We start from the raw sequence: 25,563 nt of genomic DNA, 5'->3' as shown, positions 1-25,563 counted from the left end.
TGATTCTGTATGTCTGGGATGGGGCCTGTAAATTTGCATTTCTATCAAGTTTGCAGGTGCTGCTATGCTAGTGGTTTGGGGAACACACTTTGAGAACCACTGGTCTAGGCAAATGTGTAAATATGCATGTGTATGTATATATGTATATGTGTATATATATCCCCAGGTGATTCTAATCTCAGAACTGCTAGTATAGAAAATATTAATAAGATTCTTTTCAGTTCTAAGATATTGAGATTTTAACACAATGAGAGTTGTTGGGTATCAAGATGATCTCTACAGAAAGGAGACTTATGGAAAAACATACCAATTTCTTGGTCACTTAATTAAGAATTTGTTTCTATAAAGCATTTTACAGTAGTCTTTGAAAAGTAACATTTTTACAGTACATTTGCTGTATATATGGTTCTTCACTTCATTTTTCAGTAAACATAAGTTTATTTGGTTGTCAGTTTCCCATCATTTGATAAGACCAATGGAGGGTTTGGATAATAGCCTGCTGTTTTTGAATTGTTTGAAGAGAAACTTGTAAATTTGTAGTCCAGGGGTAATCCTGGGGAAAAAAAAAAAAGATTCTGCAGATTTCAAAAGAACTTTCATAAATATAAACAAATCGAAATTTGATAGTCATTGATAATAAAACATTTTTAATTTCATAATTTTAATATTTCTTTTGTCACCTGGATAGGTTGCATGATGTAACTGGTAAATGAGAAGTAATAATCTTCATAGCCCTTAGTAATAGTTACTAAGAATAATCTTTGAATGCTTAGCTAAATAAGAATTCTAATATGCACAATATGTCAACGTTTTCCATATGATAAGCATCACACACACACGCACACACACAAACACACAGCCACAAGAGGGGGGAGAGAACATAAAATTCATACTTTATTGATGGTGGGACGTTGTGACATCTTCAATATAAGTATCTCAAAAGCTAGCCTTCAGATATTTTCTTCCCAAGCTTCTTCAAAGAACCATTACCAGAAATATTACAAGTGAAACGTTATATGTCATGTAATGATAGTCATTCCACATGCAGATACTGGGTAGTCATCCTTATTTCACAAATTTCACAAGTAAAACATTATTTGGTAGTACTCAGTATTTTGAAAATGATACTAACATAAAAATTATACTTTATATTAAATGCCAGTGAGAGTTATTAAGACCCAAATAGTTAATCCTTATGAGGAGAAAACTAGTGCTAAAGATTGGGCAGAAGGAACACTGCCTTTCTGAGGCCAGAGAAAGCTAAGATTACTATAAACAGAAAAACATTCGTATTAGTGAATTTCACTGGTCTTCACTGCTTCAAGTTAGCTGGAGCATATTTTGAGCCATTAAAAAGGCTCATTAAAAGGCACTGGAAAGTACATTGATAAAACTGAGTTTCTAAAATAGTGCATCTGAGGTCCTCGATTTCTTATAAGCCACAAAAATGATACAGGCTGGGAGCTGACCCAGCCACCTCTTTCTCTGTCTTCCCTACACACTTCCTAAAGTAAATGTTTTAAAAGTTGTTATAAGGTTAAAATGATTACATTATCAAAATGCTTATAAACCAACCATCATGGTAATGTATATTGCAAACTTTTATAACATCTATAAAAATACCTCCTAAGCATTTAAATGTCAATGAGAGAACCACATCTAACAGAATACTGACGAATGAAGAAACATTACATGAATACAAAAAAGGTTTTAAGAGACAAAGGGGGAATATCAGGTTTGTTTTTCATTTCCTATCTCATTTAAAACAAAAATTTTATTCTCTCTCCCAGGTAGCAGAAAAAGTCTACTAAGGTTAAGAAATCTGGGTGTGGAATAGCCAAACTGAGATCAGATTACTACTGTGTTAAAACAAGTACGTCCAGATTGGGGATTCAACAAGAAAGAGACATTTGCATGTCTTAGAGAAGTCACTGTTGGGTGCTTTTTAGAAGAAAAGAGAATGGTAGGCAAAGAACCAAATTCTTGTTTACCACAATGATGTTCTATTAAACTCTGTGTACTAAATACACCATAATATCAACCACATTATCTAATAATTAAATGAAGAGAACCAAAATGAACAAATATTCTTAAACAGTAAGTTCAATGTAAGACAACACAGAAACAGAACAACTCTCAGGACTTTTTTTAAAGATACTGGCAGGATAACATTTAGATAAAGATCCTATCTTCAACATGTCTAAAGCCATGACCATCACACCATTTTTCTTTCAGCCATTTTTTCTTACTTGGAGGTCAATTACACAGTACTATCCAAATTTACTAAATGTTACTGAAATAATAAATTTCAAATTCTGTGTGAGATATAATTTCCTTATGAAAATGTGATCATAAGCAAGTGCTAAGTTAAAGAGAGACTAACTAACACTTTGCTTTTTGAGGCAATGTCTTGGACATCAAAATCGACAATCAAATATAACTTACCAACTCTCTAATTCTCCCCCCCACCCCAAATCGACTTCTTTATCTTTGTTTGACTACTGGTGAGTCGAAGTATTTTGTCCTAAGAAAAGTTAGAAGACAAAGGCTCTGCCAAATTATTTTCCAGGGTGCTAAGGAAGAAAGCTTTTGGAAGGTGAAAATGGGAGCCACACTGATGTTACTACTGCTTCCTTAAGGAGAAGTGATTACCCCAGAAGACAGGGGACTATTTTCCCATTTTTTGAGAAATATTTAAATCCTGGAATAATGGAGAGTCACTTTTCCTTGACTCTCTTACTATTTCACAACCATATCCCTCTGAATAGTTTCTATCCAGGTACTTTAGAATAATTCAGTGACTTCCATTATCACACAACCCTACTCTCTCACTATAAATTTGAGTCACTTTGAAGGAAAGAAAGAGTGAAATATAAAAAATGGAAAATAATAGTTTAGTCCTGGGCCAGTCCCTCCCTTCAAGTTACAGGGTCCATTTCTTTAATAGGAAAATTGTATGTGAAAGGAAGAAATATATTCTTTAATTTTATGTGTGTAAGCATGGAACAAAATGAAAAAAAAAAACCAATCTTTTGAAACTGGTGAGAATGAGATTATTTCAGTGAGTAAGATATATTGACATATTGGATTTGTATAATGGCATAGAGGATGGACCTTTTGGAAGGTCACACATATCTTAGGGTCATCATCATCCTACCAATAAATATCAGATAAATATCTGACTTTACTTTCTCTCATATCCACCCTGTGAGGGTGGTATACCCAGTTTAAGGAAGAAGAATCTGAGGTTCAAAAAAAAGTAGACTTCCACTTCTGAATTGAAGCTGAGACAACTAGAAAAGCTGGATAAAATAAAAGCATCAGAGTGAAGTTATTGGAGAGTTGAAGAGGCAACTAAGACCTGAGGACAAACACTTCCTGGGAAGGAACAAACAGCAGTGAAGTGAGCCAGCATTCTGCCACAGCTTTTCCCTTTAGGCACCAGAATTCTGGCTGGGGGCGGGGCAGGGGCAGTTATTAGCAGCAGAAAAACCAGAAGAGATTTTGGCAGTCTTGAAGGGCTACAGAGACAAAAAGTGAGGGGCTGGAACCTGCTATAAACAAAGGGGTGGAGAACCGGGTTCTAGTCTCAAGCCCTTCGCCAAACTCTGCAAGGGAACTTCAGGAAACTAAGAAGCAAGCAGAAACATACCCCTCTGTAAAGCAGAGTAGATTTTTCAGCAGTTTCTTGGTATTGAGAAAACAGGCAGGGATTAAATTCTGACCTGAGAGAAGAGAGGGTGAATACCTCAGACTTTCAGTGATACTATTTCTGAAACCAGAATTTATTATTATGAAGTGATTCTCTTTCATGTTAAGGGATTTTTTTTCCTTCACATTAATAAAGCTAACTCTAACGTTCTTTCGGTTACCATTAACATGGTGTTGTCTCTTTCTATCTTTTGATATTCAAACTTTCTGCATCCCTTTCTCCCCATTTTTCTCTCCATTTTTGTTTTTTTTTGGGGGGGTTAAAATTATTTTACATAATTAGTTCGGTATATGTATCATTACAATGCTTTTGGTAGTTATCTACGAGATTACGAGATGCATTTTTGACTTAATATCTAACATACTCTCACCCTTTGCCATATAATAAAACATGTTAGAACACATTTAACTCCAGCTGTCCCATTTTGTGATTTATATGCCATTGGTGTCATATGTCTTAAAATTCTTTATTTAAACCCCATAGGATTTAAAAAAATTGTTTCTAACTGTAAATATTCATTTTAATTTATTCACACATCCTTTTGTTGCTGTATATTCACTTCTTTCATCTCCAGTCTTCCAAGAGGGATCATTCTCACTTTTGCATGAAGAACAAGACCCTTTAGTATTTTCTATACAGTGCAGGTCTTCTGGAGATACATTTTTGTCTGTCTAAAAATATTTTTCTTTTATTCTTTAATAATATCTTTACTTGGTATAGAATTCCATCAAGACTGACAAGCATTTTCTTTCAGCAATTTAAAGATATCATTCTACTGTCTTTTGGCTTCTTTTTGTTTCTGGGAAGAGTCAGATGTCAGATGTCTAACACTCTTATGAAGTACTCCTTTGAAATCAATCTGTATTCTCTGACTGCTTTTAATATTTCTTAATTATCTGGTCTTTAGCAGTTAACTTTGGGATTTCCTTTTATGTATTGTGTTTCAGTTCTTTGGGCTACTTAAACCTTTGGCTTATTTTCTTTCATCATTTTTGGAAAGCCTGTTGTAGCTATTGCTTTTGGCTTATTCTCTCATCTCCTAAGATTCTAATTATAGGAATCTTATTCCTTCTCATTGTATCTCCTGTGTCTATCAGTCCCTCTTCTGTATCTTCCATGCTTTTTTCTCTTCAGGCTTCATTGTGGCTATTTTCTTTTGGCCTATTTTCCAGCATACTAATTAACTTTTCCTGTGTCTAATCTTCTGTTAAACCCATCCATTAAGTTCTTAATTTTTACTTTTTAATATTTCAATTTTAGAATTTCCACTTTTTACTAGTTTTTATATAGCTACCAAATTTCTCATTCCTTTCTTTTCTGTACTTGAACTTGGTTATTTCTGTTAGTGTAGTCTCATACCCCTGTGTACCTGGTTATTTTTCATTATGTGCTGAACCTTGTATTAATTGTTTTTTGAAATAATTTGAGTCCTAGAGTGATGTTATCTTCCTCAAAAGAGAACAGTCATTAATTCTTACCAGGTGCCTTGGGGCACTACCAATCTAGAATCTCCTCAATCCAGTTTTAGGGATTCAGCTGATTTAAAGATGAGCTTCAGTTCCTGTGAATGCCTACTTCTGATTCATCCTTCAGAGTCTCAACAGAGACTGAGAGAGTCCACCAGGCCCACCCTTCCTTTGGCAGGCCCTACCTTCCACTTTCTACCCCTGTAGGTTCATGAAACTACGAAAAGGCCACTCACTTCTTTGAGTGCCTTCTCCTGAGTTAGCAAACGGGGGGAAAAGCAGCCCCCAAAGTCAGGTTCACCTTACTTGGCCTCCTTAGCATCCTGTCCTGGTAACTCTTCCCTAGCTTTCTCCTATGACTCCAGGCAGACTTAAAAAAAAAAAAAAAAAAGTACAGCATTTGTAGTTGGCTCCAGCGGACAGGCAGGTCTTAATTACCTAAACTGCCATATCTAGGTGTTACCCAAGAAAAATCTATAAATGCCATGGGAAAATTTTCTTCTTTTAAAGAAAAGAATTCTAGGGCTTCCCTGGTGGCGCAGTGGTTAAGAATCCGCCTGCCAATGCAGGAGACATGGGTTCGAGCCCTGGTCTGGGAAGATCCCACATGCCGCAGAGCAACTAAGCCCGTGCGCCACAACTACTGAGCCTGTGCTCTAGAGCCTGCAAGCCACAACTACTGAGCCCGTGTGCCGCAACTACTGAAGCTTGCGTGCCTAGAGCCCATGCTCCACAACAGGAGAAGCCACCGCAATGAGAAGCCTGTGCATTGCAACGAAGAGTAGCCCCCAATCGCCACAACTAGAGAAAAGAACGTGCGCAGCAGCAAAGACCCAACACAGCCAAAAAAATTAAAATAAAATTAATTAAAAAATACATAAAATTTAAAAAAAGAAAGAAAAGAATTCTAGTACTTCAGGTCATTACTGTCCAGCAACAGGTAAAGCTTTATAAGTATTATCCACCTTACCTGCTATTGCTTCAATACTTGGAATTGCAATAGTGCTGTAAGCACTGATTCTCTTACAAGACCATGTATAAACCAAGGAATCTTCTGTATTTTCCAGTCCAGAAACTGAATCAATAAAAAAAGAGCCCCATTTTTTAGATAATCTATTTAGAGGCTTTGCCTTTGGTCCCTGAAACAAGAAATAGAATAACGAAACTGTGATTAATTAGTGTTCAACCTCATAAGTTTTTTCTACCAATAAGTAAATCAAAATAGAACTGTGTAGGAATCTCAGTTGTTTAACCAGACTATATACTATATAAAAAGTAAAACAAAACTTTGTAGTCCTTTAATGTATTCTCCTCTGGCTTTGTTTGGGAACCCCTTTCTCATCCTTTGGGATCTGGCTTGGATGCCACCCAGGATATTCTCCTTGATTTCCCACAGTTGGGTTGGATTAGGTCGCCTCCATTTTCTCACACTCTGAGTTTATCCCTAATATGGTACTTCTCATACTATCTTGCAATTATTATACTATTTACTTTTCGCCCTGGACAAATTATGAACTACAGAAGGTTAGGAACTATCTCATGTATTAGTGTATCCTTAAAGGCTTAGTGCCTAGGACATAGCAGGCACAGAAATGTTGTAGACTAAATAAGACTCATTCAAAAAATACTTCTCAGTGTTTTATGGGTGTAGTATAAAACTAAGAATGGAAAAAAATCCTATCACGTCCATAGAAGTTGGATTATAAAATCTGTCATCCTTTTCTGATGAAAACTTCATTTTGAGTCCCAAATATGCCTTTAGATTCATGATTCTTTGTGCTGGAACTCACTTTGTGAAGCAAGATGAAAATATGTGTTTTTCAGATGATGGTGTTTAGAAATCACTTAGCAAGAATCTATCTGGATTTCACCAAAGATATTTAAGAGCAGTATGGAATATAAATATCTATGCTTCTGTGTGTCCATTTAAGGTGTATTTAGATATAATTTCTCAAGGTGTAAAGAGAAGTTTATAGTGTCACTTTTATTTAGTTCATTGTCTTTTCTAAAATAATGAGTGTGAAAAGAAATGACTCACATCACACAGGCTATATGTAGATAATGGTTCTGCCAACACTGAGTGGTAATCTGGGCTGCACATTATTCTTTTGAAAAGAGGAAAACAGACCTGTTTACCCTTTCTGGTTCAATATATTATGGATGCTGTTATTGTCTAAATGTTTGTGTCCTTCCAAAATTCATATGTTGAAATCCTAACCCCCAAGATGATGGAATTATGAGGTGAGGCCTTGAACAGGTGCTTAGGTCATGAGGGTGGAGCCCTCATGAAGCCCTCATGATTAGTGTTCTTATAAAAGAGATCCCAGAAAGCTACCTTCTCCCATCTGCCATGTGAGGGTACAGGGAGAAGATGGTGCTCTATGAGGAAGTGGGCCCTCACCAGACAATGAATCAGCTGGCACCATGATCTTGGACTTCCCAGTCTCTAGAACTCTGAGAAATACATGTTTGTTATTTATAAGCCAGCTAGTCTATGGTATTTTGTTAGAGCAGCCAAAATGGACAGATGCTAATCTTTGTTTATTCTGATGCTGAAGTTTTAATGACTCATTTTCTCAAATATAAAATATATATATCACTAATCAAAAGAATCATGCCATTTCTTGAATATATCAACAAGGAGCACTCCTATTTTCATTGAGCCTTTATATCTTATAGATTTCATCCCTTAATGGTAAGTGTTCTCACCAAGTCTCTATCTTCTTCTCTTTCTCTCTTGTCTCTCTCCCTTAGACATCTCTCAATTTTCCTCACTTATCCTAACCTATCTCCCAAACCAGTTTGATCTCATCCTCCAGCTATTTCAAAGAAATGGGATTCAACATTAAACCAATCACATCTCTCTCCTCACAAAACCAGGTCTTTCTCATGACTTCCGTATTTATATGAATAAAACCCATCAATTCCAGTTGGCTGCGCTTAAAAACCATCGATGTTTTGCGTCTCAGCTCCTACCACCAGCATCCCGCTAGTTGTGCCTCCAGAACAGCCGCCATGTACTCTCTCCACCTCTTTCTCACTAGTGCTCACTGTTCATGTTTGTATCACCTCTAGTCTGGGCTGCTGGGACAGCCCGCCACAGCATCCCTTCTTCCCATGTGCTGAGCCCATCCTTCACACAGCTGCTAAATGAAAGCTTCGCCCCTGTTGCCTGCACATTCAAAAACTGCTAGTGATGCCTTTGGCTGACAAACCTACACATCTGCTATTTTACGGTCAAGACTGTGTATTGTAGCCTGTACATTACAATCTCTGTATACTTATTCATGTTACTTCCTGAACCAAGAATGTTATTTCCATCAGTTGAAAATGTACCTGTCCTTCAATGTTTACCTCACATTCTACATTTTTTAATAAAATTTTCCCTAATTCTCCTCAATGAAGTATCCTTCCTGTCTTGTTTGTAATTCTTTTATAATTTGTACCCTCTGGAGGCAGTTATGCTTTATTTGTATACTCAAGCTCCCTGACCCCTTTTATCCACAGACTAATATTTTCTGTTAAAAGGATCTGTGTATGATTCATTTATAAATCCCTGATATTCATAGTAGGGAGGCTTGCACAAATTAAAAACTTAGTATATGTTGAACAAGACAATGGTGTCAGACTGGTCATTTAATGAGTGGCCTTATTAAGATATCTCTGCTAATCCAATAAGCTCTTACTTATGTCTGATAGTTGTGATGAAAGTTTTGAGTATTGTTCTGAAATCTGTGTATGTGTGTGTACACCCAACAGAGAGCTACCAAATCCTGTCTCTTCAGTCACAGTGGGTGGATTTATTAAGGACATATATGTTCAATGGAGCACGGCTGGGGTGGGGAGGTGGAGTGTGATGGTAAAGGAACATTATTTCAATTCTATCTTGGGAAATAAAATCTTCAAGGCTGTTGACTCACTGTTTGCTGTCGAAGAGCCAATTATTAACTCTTTGTTCATGATGTGTTTATAACTAATTAACAAGAAAAGGGGTCTGTGGGAGAAGGATGGAGCTACTGTTTTTGTAATGCTAAAGGAAACATTCCCACTGATTCTTCATTTCCTTATTACTGTCTGTGCATTCTCAAATCATTTTGAAGAAACCAAATCTCCTTATTTCTCTTTAGGGGAAACCTCCTCCCAAATCCCTCGGGTTAGGCCCACCTCCTGGAATTTTATTTTAAAGCTCTTTTTAACTCAGTCCACAGAACTTCCAATGTCACACTGAAGACCACATGCTACTCAGTGGAAACCTTGTAGAAACCTGACCCCTTTTTTCTAACATTCAGTTGCATCTACTTATAGCTATCTTTTTTTTTTAAATAAATAGACTTTATTTGTTAGAACAGTTTTAGGTTTCCAGATAAATAGAGCATCTCCTTCCCCCCTGAGCCCTGGGGCACCCACTGTTCTTTTCCAGAATGTCATATGGTTGTATACAGCCTTTTCGGAACTGGCTTCTTTTTTTTCTTTTTTTAAAGATTTATTATTTATTTATTTATTTTTGGCTGCATCAGGTCTTAGTTGCGGCACGCAGGATCTTCGCTGAGGCATGCAAGATCTTTCGTTGCGGCACGGGCTTCTCTCTAGTTGTGGCGTGTGGGTTTTCTCTTCTCTAGTTGTGGCACACTGGCTCCAGGGCATGTGGGCTCTGTAGCTGTGGCACGTGGGCTCTGCAGTTTGCGGCATGCAGCCTCTCTAGTTGAGGCACACGAGCTCAGTAGTTATGGCACGTGGGCTTAGTTGCCCCACGGCATGTGGATCTTAGTTCCCTGACCAGGGATGGAACCCGTGTGCCCTGCAATGTAGGGCGGATTCTTTACCACTGGACCACCAGGGAAGTCCCAGAATATTTTATATTGTAAGCTTTATTACCATGTTAGTTTCTTCTTCTTTTTTTAAATTTATTTTATTTATTTTTATTTTTGGCTGCGTTGGGTCTTTGTTGCTGCATGCATGTTTTCTCTAGTTGCGGCGAGCAGGGGCTATTCTTCGTTGCGGTGCGCAGGCTTCTCATTGTGGCTGCTTCTCTTGTTGCAGAGCACAGGCTCTAGGTGTGTGGGCTCAGTAGTTGTGGCTCGCAGGCTCTAGAGCTCAGGCTCAGTAGTTGTGTGCGTGGGCTTAGTTGCTCCGCGGCATGTGGGATCTTCCCGGACCAGGGCTCAAACCTGTGTCCCCTGCATTGGCAGGCGGATTCTTAACCACTTCACCACCAGGGAAGCCCAAGGGATTCTTCTTGGCAGAGAAAATTGGAAGCAATTTGAAAGCACATACAGACTAAATTACCTTTCTATTCGCTGTAAGATCTGTCTTCCAATTCACCACTCCAACCTCATGCTCATCTGGCTACACACTCAGAGACTTTTGGTTTTGCCTTTGCTTTTTGTCTTGGAATCTACAAGCTCCTTCCTACTTCACGTTCTCTTGCTTGCTGTTTCCTCAGTTTTTTCTTAAAGTCTTTGTAAGGCTGGTTTCTTCTCATTGTTCAGGCCTTAGCTCAGAGGGCTTTCTGACCATACAATCCAAAACAGTTGTCCCTTCCTCACATTATGCTCTCACAGTAGGTACCATTCTCTGAAAATGATGTCAGTGACATATTTATTTACTTGTTTACTCTTTGCTTCTTTCCACCAGCATGTAAACTCCACGAAGACCAGGGCCTTGCCTGTTTTGTTCACCACAGAATCCTTAGGACTCAGAGCAGTGCTTGACACACAGGTGGATGTGTGTGTCACACATAGATATGATAGTTCAACTTGTCTTTGGGGTTGATTCTGCTGCTCGAGTTCAGTTCCCACGAGAGGAAGCGTATTCCGCCTCATATTAAACAGAAGAGCCTCAATTCATTATTGGGGCTGCAGGAGGGCGACTCCAGCAACTGATCAGCTAGGGACTTGACACAGAGCAGGTCCTGCGTTCGTGAGGCAAGTGCGGCACCTCAGCAACCTGCCAGCCCTGGAAGTTTGTGAGTCTCCACTTGTAAGACTGGTAGTCACATTGACCTCCCGGACAGGTGGGGAAAGTTAGCCCTGGGCCAGAGGCGGGACGTAAAAGCGAAGGCTCAGAACTTTCCCGAGCCGGAACTGGCTTCTTTCACTTAGTAATATGCACTTAAGTTTACTCCATGTTTTTCCATGGCTTGATAGTTTCTTTTTATTGTTATTTTTGATTGGACATTTGTTTTTTGACTTGTGTTTTCCCTTCTTTTTAGATTGTTCCACTGGAATGAATTTAGGAAAATGCATTTTATTTTCTGACCTTTCTTCTTTTCTGCTTACTTTTGCTTTTATACACTATTTTCCCTTTCTAGATTTATGACATATTTTACTTTTCTTTCCCTCAAGTCTTTACCTAAGTTCATTTTGGGTGGCTCAGGAGTAAGCTTAAGGGAGCTACCAATTTTGTTAAGTTAGACCCATGAAGTGAGAGCACAAGGGCTTTCATGGCCAAGCAAAAGAGGTAGAGTATAACCGCAGTGAGTCAGGATCTGGCCGCCTCATCGTCAGCCAAAACACGGCCACGGTGCCACAGCACTGGATGAAAGTAGAGAACTCGGAAGACAGACATTACAGACCATTACATTAATGGTCAACAGCATTTATCTTGGCATCATTTAAAAACTATCCACAAGATCAACTGTAGAGCTGAGATGGCATGAAGATCACAATAAGTGCCAACAGATTTCATCTCTCTTGGCACAAACAAGCACTTTCTAAGATATGTGAAACACAAGGTTTTTCTTTCAAGGAAAGAACCAAAGGAGACCCTTACCTCATATTTTCCTTTCTTCTCTAGAGGCTCTGAGTCCTCAGGCTTCCCGTCTCTGTCCCCTCTGAGCTCTTCCAGGATGAGGACTGTCTCCCAATTACTATAATGACAGGCTGGGAAAATATCTGAATGCATGCTGTCACCAAAGTAAACAACCTGTAAGTCAGATAGCAAATTGTGTTTGAGACATGAGAACTGTGAAAGAGTAGTGTTCATTTTATAGAAGGCAGAAGAAAATCCCTCAACAGGTATCAGAGTAAGTGATATAAAAGTTGCATAGACGTCTTAAGTTTCCTTGAATAACTTCATAGGTGACCTGTCCTATTTGATTCACAAGGTGTCAGGTTTAAGAAGTTACACAATTCATTTGCAGAAGAAAGGCAGAAGATAAGTGAATTCAACTTGCTGAAATGAAAATTAAAGGGCCCATATGTTTACAGTTAAACCTGCCCCTGGAATTGAAGAGCTGGTGAGATACTGGAGACAACCTGTTACAGAGGGTTAGATTAGCAGGAATGCACAACACAACCAATTTACCAGTTTCTGGGCGCCACCCAGACCTGCTGAAACAGAATCTCCGAGAGTGGGTGGGCAAGTGGACTCTGGGACACTTCCCAGGCATTCTGAGGCAAAGCCTCATTGATCCAGTCCATGTCTCTTAATTCACAGATGAGGAAACAAGGTTAAGGGAACATGAACTAGAACCTCCAAGGCAGGAGTCCCCAGGGGGCTGTGACAGTGTACGAGCCAGTGGAGTAGGGCTCAGTGACCCACTGACCCTCCTTCTCATGGGGCTCCTGGCAAACGTGTTTTAGAAGAAAGCATTCTGCTGTTTAAAATATACCAACGTCCAACATCAACAATGTGGCCAGGATGTTAAAAGCTAATGTGTCTTCAGTCTATAGTATAATCAGTTACTGCTTGTTTTACACATAAAAATGTTCCTGATGGACAGTCATCAGGATAACATTCCTCGGTAACCCACACACTATTGCATTGTATCTCTCAGGTCTGTGGCCTCCTGCTTGGAATATCTGCCTTTCTCTGTTACAGAGAAAGACTCAATGCACATCAACAAAGGAAAGACTTATTTAAGCAGAAGAGGTAGGCAAGGAGGTTGGCAGACAGGCGGAGGCAGATGATTCCCCCACAGATAACTATGCTGAATGCATTTAGAGTTATGGTTTTAGTTTACAAGGGCTTATATCTCCAAGCCCTTGTAAACTGGGCTCAGTCAGAAAATACCTTGGGTTCAGGTTTGCCAGTCATTTTCTTCAGAAGTTCATAAAGGTGGACCGCATTCCCTTGGGAGTACCAGCCAGGTTTATCCAGAGATGGCAGGGCCTCCTGCTCCTCGTCATTCTCTGAAAGCACAGTTGGACAATCATATACTTTATAATCAAGTGATAGCACCCAGCTGGACGGACCACACTCTGGCATGGCTGTAGGACACGTATAAGAAGGAACCATGTGGGGATGGGAGCTAGCATTCAGTGATCACCTATATATCATGAGCACTTCATGGACATAAATATATATACTTTTCAAAGATTTTTTTTTTAAAGAGCGGTTTTAAGTTCACAGCAAAATCGAGAGGAAGGTACAGAGATATCCTATACACCCTCTTCCCTCACAAAGGCAGAGTCTCCCCCATTGTTGGTGATAAAAAATGAGTCCAACATATCACAATGATATGAGTGAATTCCTCCAGAACAAGGAATTCTAAAAACACATTTACAGATAATTAAAGCCATATCACAGCAACTGCCAGCTTAAGGTCAAGAGATATTTATGCCTATTTGGTTGACATTTCAGCAGCCATTTTTAAATTCTTCTACACAATCAAATGAAAACCCTACTATTCTCTAAAGAGTAGTTAAAAAACCAACCATGTATTAGCTTAACATTAAGAGTCTAAGAAGACTCAGCATATTCCTGGAGAAACACAGTGAAAACCAATTATTTCTCATGTCTGTCTGTCTGTACGTACTTAGCACAGAATGTCTTACCATGTAAATAATGTGGGTTTGATGGCAACTGGGAAATGAGTAATTTACGCAAATATTTTTGAAAGCAAATGTACAGTTGATATGTAGAGGCCCACTGTACAGGAACCGTGGGAAGGGCATCTTTCCATTGCTTATTAAAAACAAATCTACAGAATCATAATTTCCCACATATTGGGACTCAGTAATTAACAAAAAGGAAAAAAACCCTTCTTTATACAAAGACCAAAACAGAATACTCACTTTACACAAACCCCTCCCCCTCCCCCTCCCCATTTCCATCTCCCACACTGGAAGCTGCTCTGCAGGGTACTAATTCATGCAGGGCAGCTTCCAGGGCTCTGGGAGAACCTCCATAACTGGGAAGCTGTGGGACTCAGAAAACTATTAATTCCAGCAACAGGGAGCCAATGTGGGCTGTGAAAGCATCAGAGCTGAAGTGGAAGCAATACAATCCAAGGGAACAAACTCAAGGAAGCTTCAAGCACAATCTTTATAAACCCAAACATTTTCACACTTCTTTTCATGGTCTATGGGAAATAGTTATATGAACTTTCATTTTCACATAATATAAATAAATGTGCCCTGCAAGCAGTACAATGATGACACTGATTTGAAAAAGTTTACTTAAAAAGTATATTAGAAGATAATAAATACAATAGAAAAAAAACAGAGGAGGGCAAAGGGGATAAGAGAGTGACTGGGATTTGTTTCCTCAGTTTTAAAATGGGGATAATAACAGTACTTCCCTCATAGAGTGAGTGTCTAAGTGAATTAATACAGATGGAGCACATGGAAGAGTGTGGGCCATGTAGTGTTGAAGAAGTCTTAGCTGCTATCCCTTCAATTCACAGGCGCAGAAACTGATATCTGAAGAAGCTAAGGAATCTGCCCAAAGTTACCAAACTGCTACAATCACCCCTCAAAGGACTTCAAATTAGGGCTAGAAGACAAGGAGTAAGATAACAATCAATTAAAGCAAATAGTAAATCAAACTAAAACTCTTTTGAAAACTATAATTTGCTTCTGGATACAGCTGTGTTTTACAATAACAAATCTCATTTTTTAACTGTAAGACCATATGGACAAGTAAAAACAAAAAAACAAAACAGTACGTTTTTAGTCAGCATTAATAGTTACAAAATTAATATGGGGAAATGACAGTCAAGGCTATGGCTGACAGCCTTGAAGAAAGCAAGCTCCACGACTCAGATAAGACAGAGAGCCAGAGAACTCACGTGCCTGGGCCTGACTGGTGTAACGTCAGAACTGGCTCCTGCGGCAGCTCCCAGCAGCTTCTCCCAACTCCCAGAGCCTTTGGTGTTACTACCTTACCAATGTTTTAAAAGTATGTATTTGTGTGATGTTTTTGAATCAGTAATACATTTAAGTATTTTTAAAAGACTCGATTTTGAGCTCAACCTGCTATGTGCTCACCTCTTCTGCAAAAGGTATCATTCTTTTATGCATATAAAAGCAGATATAAATATATATTCTTTTTCTCCACTTTTGAAATACATTTATTGAGGTATAATTGACATACAATAAACTGTGCATAAAGCATACAATTTGATTAGTTTGGGCACATGTATATATCTATTATGAGCTGAACTGTGGTCCCCTCAAATTCATATGCTGAAGCATTAACCCTGTTCCCCAGAATGTGACTGTACTTGGAGACAGGGCCTTTAAAGAGGTGACTGAGTTAAAATGAGGCCATGGGGTGGGCCCTAATTCAATACTATTGGTGTCCTCATAAAAACAGGAAATTAGGACACATAATTAGGCAATTAGGACACAGAAGAAAGACCATGTGATGCTACAGGGAGAAGATGGCCATCTATAAGCCAAGAAGAAAGGCCTCGGAAGAAACCAATCTTTTTGACACCTTGACCTCAGACTTCTAGCCTCCAGAACTGTGAAAAAAGAAATTTCCATTGTTTCAGCCACTCAGTCTGTGGTATTTTGTTACAGTAGCCCTAGCAAACTAATGCAACACCCGTGACCCCTCCTCCCTTTTAAATGCAAATATCAGCATATTCGGCACACTGTTCTGCAACTTAATTTTTTTAAAACTTTACTTTATTGATAATACATTGTGATCTGCCTGTTTTTTTAAATTCCATGATTTATTTAATAGTCTTTTTTTGATAGACATGTGAAATGTTGTTACAAGGAAAAAGTTACAAACATGTAAGAATTCGCCTGGTGGGATCAAACAAAATCCCACCAGGATTTCTTTCTTTTCTTCTTTCACTCTTTATTTCAACAATCTTTCACAAACCAATTTACGTATGAGGGATATGGCAGTGAACTAGATGGTCTGAGTTCTTGAGCTCAGAATGTTTATTTTCTAGGAGCAATCTCTGACTTGCTAGGGGTTTACTTAACAGTGATTTATGATTAAAATATATTTATAATTGTTTTGATTTCTAGGACTCCTTCTTATATGAACTTCACTGAACAGTTCAAATTTACTTTTATACATCCCTTCTTCAATTTTGAGCTAGAAAAATTTCTCACCAATTATGGATTTTCATACACACTTTCTCCATGGTTTTTGGAATGGGCAGTAAGATACTTTTCAAGTGAAATACCTCCTAAAATGCCTGCCTGTGTTGGGGACTATAAAATGGAAATTATACTATTAAAGGAAATGAATACTTTACCAGTGAGCTGGAGCAAATTTCATAGAACAGAAAGTGAAACTCCTACTCTTACCCTTTATCTACTTTGGCTTTGGTCGTTTAGTTAAATATGCTTAACTACCTAGCTCATTTCCACACCTAAAATGATAGGAAGTTTATTTCTTTTCAGAATAACAACCTTCAATTAAATGTACTCACTAAGACATTCTCTTGGTCTTACTAAAAAGTCCGTCTTGGTGATCTGACCAGTAGCATCTGTTTCAACAGAAAATCTGTTTAGAAATGCAAATCGAAGCCTTTTGCCCAGCCCTACTGGATCAGAATCTCCATCTTAACAAGATCCCTAGGTGATTTGAGTATAAAGTCTGAGAAACACTGATGTAGAAAGAACAGCAGGAAAACAAAACAAAACAAAAACCTGATAGAACAATAAAAGGCATTCATTTCACCAAGGAGGGAGTAATGGGCACCTGTGGGGAGCAGTGAGAATGAAGATGAAAAGGTAACCTAGCAACCAGATTTAGCCTTAGGGTGCTATATGGAGTGGGGAGCCAATGAGATTCTGTGTGTGATAAATATATTAAATATATTGTAAGTCTAACAGTAATAAGTGAGCAATACAAAATATACTGAAATTAAAAGCAAGTGACAAATAGAAATCTATGCCAATGAAAAGTATTTGAGGGCAGTGGGCAAGAGACAGAGATAGAGGTATAAAGGGAGGCGGAGGGACGAGGTAGAATGGGGAGGAATGATCAAAGCTTAACGGGAAGGGAGGGGACGGCAGAGATGAGATATTTCTGAGGTAGATTAAACAGGACTTTATGGAAAAAACAAGACCAAACAAGAAACAAACAAAACCCCCCAGGACTTGATGCACAGCCTCCTGGATGTGAAAGGGTGAAGATGATGAAGGTTTCCAGCTGGGTTTATTCAGCTGCTGGTCAAGTAATGAAGGTAAGGAACACAAAGTGACCAGCATGTTTGGTTGTTGTTTGCTTTCAAGGTGGAAGGAGAATCAAGTTTGATTTCAGAATACTGGGTGGAGGTGTCTGGTGTACAAGACAAAATATGGTGTGAGGTTCTGGCAAAGACAGCTGGGGCAATGTCTGCGAGTCAGTGGACAGGTGAAAGCTGAGGCCAAGACACCAAAGACAGCAAGTTGGGTCATGATTCCCAAATTGGGCGGCACGGGGGAGGGGTAGGTAGCAGGACACTGACGTGGTCCCTCTCCCCACTGAATTTACGATCTTGCAAGGTGGACGGACTCCCTCCCCACACCAAGCCTTAGCTCTGGTGAGGAGCTGAGTCGTGAGATAACAGATTTTGCCTAGAAGAGGTTTCCCGCCCCCAAACAGTCCTTAAGCCCCTGTAGGGATCAAGCTGAATGGAGCTCAGCCCCCTGCCTGCCGAGTCCCCACCCTCCCTTTCGGCGCCTCCATGACAACGGCTGCCATCAGTCCTGTACGACTGCGCAGAGGATGCTGCAGCGCTGGGGTCTCTGGGATTGGCTCACCGTGCCTTCCATCCCAACAAGCTTCTTTGCCTTAATTTTACTTCTAACTTTAATCATTTGGAGCAATGATCTGGTTTACGAAGACACTGGACTGTCACGTAAGGGGCAACTGACGTGACTTGTGCAGTAACATTAACTGCCGTATGTGGGATGTTTGGTGGGTTACAAGGCTGAGAGATCAGTTAAGTACTGTAATAACCCAGACCTGATGTAATACTGTGCCAATTCATACAAGGGATGATGAGGGAGTGGCAGGTGACAAACTTGAGAAAACTGGAGGATAGGTTAGCTGTTAAGGGGAGAGAGGAGCTGAAGATGACAGATTTCCCTGACTTGGGCAAGATCTGTGGTTCGAAAAGTTATAACAGAGTTATGGAATATGGGAAATGAATAAGTTGTTATAGGTATGTCAAGTTTCATGTGATGCCAGGGTTCTGGGGCATGGAAAGCTTAGAAGACAGATAGAAACAGGCCTCTGTAAGTCAGGGAAAAGTAAAACCAAGAATTAAGGAATTAGGAGTCATTAGCGAACAGGTGACAGTTAAAACCAGAGGGTGGTAGAGAGCTGACAACAGCAGGAGAAGAAAGGAGGGTCAATGCAGAACGCTAGAGAGTAGCGACATTTAACAAGAAAGGTGAAGGGAAACCAGCGGTGGAAACAGAGATAGAGCAGTTAGAGGCAGAAGAATCAGAATCAGCAGCAAAATAAACACTGTAATAGAACACAATGTATTAGAGATTCTTTAATATGAGCAGTATGAACCTCTTATTAATAATAGTTCTGGCAATCATTTTGCCCTCTAAATGTGAATAAACTATTTTGTATCAGCTCCAGAAACTGCAGGATTCACTGTGTCTTACACCAAAATATTTTAAATCAGAGAACCAGAAAACTAAAGCTGAAAGTACTTTAGAGATCTTCTAGTCTAATCCCTTCTGGATGTGAAAAAACTGAGACAAGCTCTATATCTATATAAAAGCATGAAATCCCATACATTCTGAGGTCTGTAGGCATTTTTTTCTAATCATTATAGACAATGGTGATAGGACTTTGGGTCTTATTTCATCCATCCAGACTTTTCAACTCTTAAAGTTAAGACTTATAACATTTTCATACTTTAAATTCAGCCAAGATGACTATCAAGTCTTTTAATGAATATAATATCTGAAAATATAGTTTGGATACATTATTATGTCAGTCCTCAAATCCAATTTGATAGTGTAAAACCAAAAGAAAATACTGCACAGAGGTTATAAGATAGATACCTCTACATGGTTATAGTTTTTAAAAGCTTACCCTTATATCTCTGAATACTCTTCAATTAAATAGAAATACTGCACAAAGTACAGTAATTTGTCAGCATAAGTTGATGCCTTTGTGGTCTCCAATATGTTAAAAAATTTGGTATATTTTTAATGTGCATTGTTTTCTGTTACTGGTGTTTGTGTGTCTGAGTAAAATTTTAATAAAAACCTTGGTGAAACGGCGTAAGTACTACTGTAGGTATAGAACAGACATGGATTTTCTTGGAACAAAATATGAAAACCTTGAAGATAAAAGTAAAAATAAACATCTATTGAGCACTTAGTTAATGTATTTAAATATAATTTTGTGAAGAAGGGAAAAACATTGAATTTTTTTTCCTGGTTTAATACAAAGAGTCCTATTTGATGCCTTGATTATTTCTTTTTTTTTAATTTAATTTTTATTTTACATTGGAATATAGTTGATTTACAACGTTGTGTTAGTTTCAGGTACACAGCAAAGTGACTGAATCCCTGATTATTTTTTTAACATCAAGGATTTATATAAGACGTTAAACCAATATATAAAAACCACCATCGATCCCTGCCTTTCTACTAGGCCAGGGTTTCTTAACCTTGGCACTACTGAGATTTGGGGCCAGATAATTCTTTGTTGGTGGTGGTAGGGGTGCTGTCCTGTGTGCTGTAGTTTGGTTAGCAGCATCTCTGGCCTCTACTCACTAGATGCCAGTAGTATCCCTCCTCCAAAGCTGTGACAACCAAATGTCTCCAGACATTGCCAAAGTTGCCCTGAGGAGCAAAACTGCCACAGTTGAAAACAACTGTACTAGACCATTCTCATCAGCATAATGCATATTCGAGTATCTTCAGTTAAAAACAATAAACTACAGGTCTCCCTTGATTTACGATGGAGTAAATCCAGCATAAAACCAGCATAAGTTGAAAATATCGTAAGTCCAAAATGCCCTTAAGGGCTTCCCTGGTGGCACAGTGGTTGAGAATCCGCCTGCCAATGCAGTGAACACGGGTTCGAGCCCTGGTCTGGGAAGATCCCACATGCTGTGGAGCAACTAAGCCCGTGAGCCACAGCTACTGAGCCTGCGCGTCTGGAGCCTGTGCTCCAAAACAAGAGAGGCCGTGACAGTGAGAGGCCCGCGCACCGTGATGAAGAGTGGCCCCCGCTCGCCGCAACTAGAGAAAGCCCTTGCACAGAAACAAACACCCAATACAGCCAAAAAAAAAAAAAAAAAAAAAGCCTTTAATACACCTAACCTACCGAACTTAAACATGCTCAGAACACTTACATTAGCTTACAAGTGGGCAGTCATCTAACACAAAGCCTATTTTACAACAAAGTACTGCATACTTCATGGAATTTACTGAATCAGTATTCAATTAAAACAGAATGGTTGTATGGGTACAGCATGGTTGTAAGTATACTGGTTGTTTAACCTCATAATCTGAGGTACTGGCTGACTGGAGCTGTGGCTTGTTGCCCATTCCCAGCATCAAGAGAAAGTATCAAAAGGCATACTGCTAGCCTGGGAAAAGATTAAAATTCAAAATTTGAAGTACAGTTTCTACTGAATGTGTATTGCTTTTGCACCATCATGAAGTCAAAAAATCTAAGTTGAAGCACTGTAAATCGGGGACCATCTGTATGCCCTTGATCCTACACTGTCTTCCAGCTAAAACCTCAATTGTTTGACTATTTCCATAGCTAAAATTCTAGAAAGAGCTGTTTACACTCATGGGTTCCACTATCTCCAGTGAACTCTTCAAGATACTGCAGTCTGGTTCTATACCTATCAGTGCTCAAGACGCCAGTGATCTCTGTCTTGTCCACTACAATGGACATTTCTCTTTCTTTTTCCAATTGACTTTCAGTAGCATTTGCCCTAGGTGACCACTCTCTCCTCTCCTCACTGGTTTATGAATGTTGTACTCTATTTCCCCCACTATAATCTGTCTGCTCCTACATCACACTCTTTCTTCTCTATCCCTAATGTTAGAGTGTGTCAGAGCTTGGTCTGGGCCTTCTGCCTATCTGTATTCTCCCTCTATGTGATCTCATGTGAGCCCAAGGCTTTAAATACCCTTCTATGAGCTATGAATCCCAAATTTATATCTTGAACCTACACCTCTTCTCTTGGACTCCAGGCTCATTTATATAAATTTCCTAATTGAGAGCTCCAGTTAGATAATTCACAGTCATTTCAAAATTAATATGTTGAAAAATGAGTTCTTAATAGTTATATTAAGAACCACCCTGCACGAACTTTTCCTCTGTATTTTTCCTCATGGCTGTAAATGGTCCCACCATTTACCCATTTGCTCAATTCAGAAAAAAAAAAAATCAGCAACCTGAAGTCATTTTTGATTAACTCCCTTTTCATCTGCTGCTTCTAAAGCATCACCAAGTCTTGAGTTTTCCATCTGCACAACGTATCTTAAATATGTCTACCTCTCTCCATTTCCAGTACTACTGCCTCAGACCAAAGCACCGCAATGTCTCACTTGCGACATTCAATTGCCTGGTCTCCCTCTTTCTCTCTATCCTTCCCCACATCCAATCCATTCCCCACCCAGCAGCCAAAAAGGTCTCTATGTCACTCATACATCTCAACTGAATAGCTTCAGGTTGCTTTTGGAATAAAAATTAAAACCATTTCCACAGTGTATGAGGCTGCCTGACTCCCTGATTTCACCCCTTCTCTGTCCATGACTGTGTGCCAGAATCACAGGTCCCTTCTCTGTCACAGGAACGAGCCCAAACTACCCTCACACGGAGGCTTTGCATTTGTTTGTCCCATTGCCAGGGATACACTTCCTCTGCTCTTCTCATTACTCATCCCGCAGGTCCCTCCTGGCAAGTCACCTCATCTGACCTTTTCAGACAGGCGTCCCCTGGCCAGGCACTCTAAGGTGGCCTCCCGGTTTACTACCTCACCAGGCAGTCATTTCCATCTCAACAGGTAACATGACCTGTAATCATATCCCAGGCATTTACCAACTTGCTTATGTGCTTGTTTATGCATCCCAATGAGGGAAAAGAACACCTGGTATCTCTTTTATTCCCCTTGTTGCATCTAACACAGAACTTTGTACGTGGCTGTCAGCCAGCAGGTATTTATTGAGTAAGTGAATGAACAAATCTTAAATAGGACAGTAAAGATACAAAATGTTAACTTACCAAGTGTCCGGAAAGGCCTCTGACTTGGTAAATGGGAGAAGAAACCAGGCTTCAATGCATTTGTAATCACAATGTCAAAAAGATATTCAAAATCATTCCTAAAAAGCAATGATATTTTTCATAAATTTATTTTAAGGAATTAGAAAAGGTCCATATAAAACAGAACTTAATCTTTGCCTATTTGACCACAGCATCATTTCTGATCTTTTGATAACTTTTCTATGCTTTCTATACATTCTAAGGTGAACCTTACACTGGAAATAGAAGGTAGTCAAGCACTAATCATCCTGACACCACCCTGAAGTATCAATACAAACATAAGGGGAAAAAAAAGCATATTAACTCATTAACTCTAGGTGCTAAGCTGGTTTTCTCACTATGGCAATAATTGTAGTGTGTAAATTCAATAGTTTCTAACACATAAAATACTCACGAGCTATGTTTTCAAATTTGGGGCCTGAAATTTGTCTGGGTTTATTAGCATCAAGAGTTATTAATAATTTTGTGTGTTACATGAATCCTACAGAAAGCTAGCATTATAACAAGTCAGATGACATCTTTCAGAGAGTGGTCAAAATGTGAACATACCTTATTTTGAAAATCAGGGTAGTATTATAGTATGGTAATTTTTAGGCAACAATAATAATTGTTTTTTAGTCTGTATTTAACACTATATTAAGGACTATTTGGGACAGCAAAGGAAAGATAGTCCTTGCTCCTGACAGACTCACTATTACACTGGGGAGATAATATTTACCCAACATTCCAGAATACTTTTACACAGTGAAATGACACTGCAGAGGAATTAAGATATGAAGGAAAAGTTTGGTAATCTATGCTAATGAAAAAGAAATTAAGACTCCTAAGTGTTTATTCTGAAGCATGGTCCCACTACCAGGACAGCAAATGTCTCTATAAAAGGCACTTTCCAAGGCATCCAGGGCTGCAGCCTTAATTCACTTCAAGGATCCCAAACCTATACATTAATCAGAAAGCAGAAAACCACCGACAGACTGTAAGTACACCATAGGCCAGTCTGAATCCACATGTGCTGAGGAACATGGAAATCAGGAAGCTAAACAGGTTGGCAAGAGGTCAGTTTTGAGGCTAAAATTTGCTTCATACTCACGGCAATTCAGTACAGTATCTGCTAAAATTTGAGGAAACAGTAGGGGAGATCTAACAGCTCATTTTAGAATCTAGCTCTGACCATGGATATTCCCTAGCATTGCCTGTAAGAATGCCACAGATAAGTATTAACACTTGCTGAGACTTACCAACTACTCTCATACTTTTACCTGTATTGTGCTATTTAAACTTCCTGTCACGCCTATGAGATATTACTGTCCCATCTTTAAGATGGTGAAATTGAAGCTTAGAGAGGTCATAGAACCTACCCTAGGTCACGGGGTGAGTTGCAAGGCAGGGCTTGAGCCCACGGCTGTCTTACTTTAAGTCTATGCATTTATGCTGCCTCGATGTTCATGGATGTCAATCCCACCCCTGGCCGTGTAAACGGGGAAGTGCCTGGCTCCACACAGAAATGGCTACGGAGGGATTGTATTCCAGGTAAGTGTCAGGGGCTATAATCTACAACTCAGTGTCCCTCAATAATCATCCAAAGCTGAGAAACCAAATTCATGGAGGACTGCCCGAAGGACATGCGGTCCATCCACCTTTCAGAAAAGCTAAAGCCCAGACTATGAACGGGCTCTGAGCATACTGACCCGGTAATATCGCTCTGCTACAATGTACTTGGGGTGTGTTTCTGTCAGGAGATGTTAAGGGCTGTTATGAGAGACAACCACTTGTCACTCAGCATTGTTTAATATAATGGTATGGTCACGGCTAACACTTTTAAAAAGGCACTGGTGTAATTTGTTATCAGCATTTTATAAGATCATGAAAACGAAATGACTCGTCACTTACCCAAGGATATATTCACAGAGAAGTCTACAGTAATCACTGTGAGAACTGGTAATTAACATAAGAATTTTCCCAGCATTTTTTAGCTGTCGAAGCCACTTTTTAACAGATTCCGGACAAGTGTGTAAATACCTGCCTGGATCTCTTTTTATTTCTGGAAAATATATTCCACAGTTTTCTGAAAAATAAAAATATCAAGGAGGTTTTTCTTTTTAAAATTTTTTGACTCAGTGTATTCTCAAACAAGTTCCTCTCTCTCAAAGCTATAGATAAAACTAAAAGGATAAAAACTAGGTTCGAATAATCAAGCAACGACGCCATTACTAAATTGCTTTTTAAGAATACTTCTTGTTCTTAAAAACATGATGATTGAGAATGTCAGTTGAAAATATTTTTTGGTTATTTGACAAGGACTGATAAAGTGTTAAAACAGATAACACGATAAACACAATACATCAGCATTTTCAAATCAAAGAAAACCTTACTGCATTTGAAATGTCAATTAATAAATATTCTTTCAATCATTCAACAAATATTTGCTGAGTACGGATAACAAACAAATACATATTCAGATAATGCACCAGGAACACGTCTTTGGCATGATGTAGTGGAGAAGGGAGCTGGGTTCCTGAGTCAGTGTTGTTTCAGATGAAACTGAGACTAGAGGCCCTGGTCTATTACAGCCCCTGGGAGGTGATGTGATGTTAAATGGAAAAACAAGTCATAAAAGGCAGGAAGGGGACTTCCCTGGTGGTGCAGCGGTTAAGAATCTACCTGCCAAAGCAGGGGACACGGGTTGGAGCCCTGGTCCAGGAAGATCCCACATGCCGTGGAGCAACTAAGCCCGTGCGCCACAACTACTGAGCCTGTGCTCTAGAGCCCCCATGATGCAACTACCAAGCCTGCATGCTGCAACTACTGAAGCCCGCGTGCCTAGAGCCTATGCTCCACAACAAGAGAAGCCATCGCAATGAGAAGCCCGAGCACCGCAACGAAGAGTAGCCCCCCTGCTCGCTGCAACTAGAGAAAGCCCGCACAAAGCAATGAAGACCCAGCGCAGCA

At 39.3% G+C, this 25,563-nt stretch overlaps 1 protein-coding gene across 2 annotated transcripts in view; it reads right to left on the bottom strand.

The window, feature by feature from the left end:
- Positions 1 to 437: 437 nt before the first annotated feature.
- NT5DC1 (5'-nucleotidase domain containing 1) overlaps positions 438 to 25,563 on the bottom strand; it is a gene marked incomplete at both ends in the record, with an annotated part of 126,242 nt that continues 101,116 nt past the window's right edge. For both annotated transcript variants that reach the window (XM_079716941.1, XM_079716942.1), the window contains 6 exons: positions 438 to 553; positions 6,149 to 6,317; positions 11,950 to 12,102; positions 13,192 to 13,310; positions 22,576 to 22,673; positions 24,505 to 24,679. In XM_079716941.1, coding sequence (XP_079573067.1) covers positions 438 to 553; positions 6,149 to 6,317; positions 11,950 to 12,102; positions 13,192 to 13,310; positions 22,576 to 22,673; positions 24,505 to 24,679 — 830 coding nt within the window. The remainder of the gene's footprint in view (positions 554 to 6,148; positions 6,318 to 11,949; positions 12,103 to 13,191; positions 13,311 to 22,575; positions 22,674 to 24,504; positions 24,680 to 25,563) is intronic.

Source organism: Hyperoodon ampullatus (assembly GCF_949752795.1).
Source record: "Hyperoodon ampullatus genome assembly, chromosome: 12".
NCBI lineage: Eukaryota > Metazoa > Chordata > Mammalia > Artiodactyla > Ziphiidae > Hyperoodon > Hyperoodon ampullatus.
This window is presented reverse-complemented; position numbering and strand designations above follow the sequence as displayed.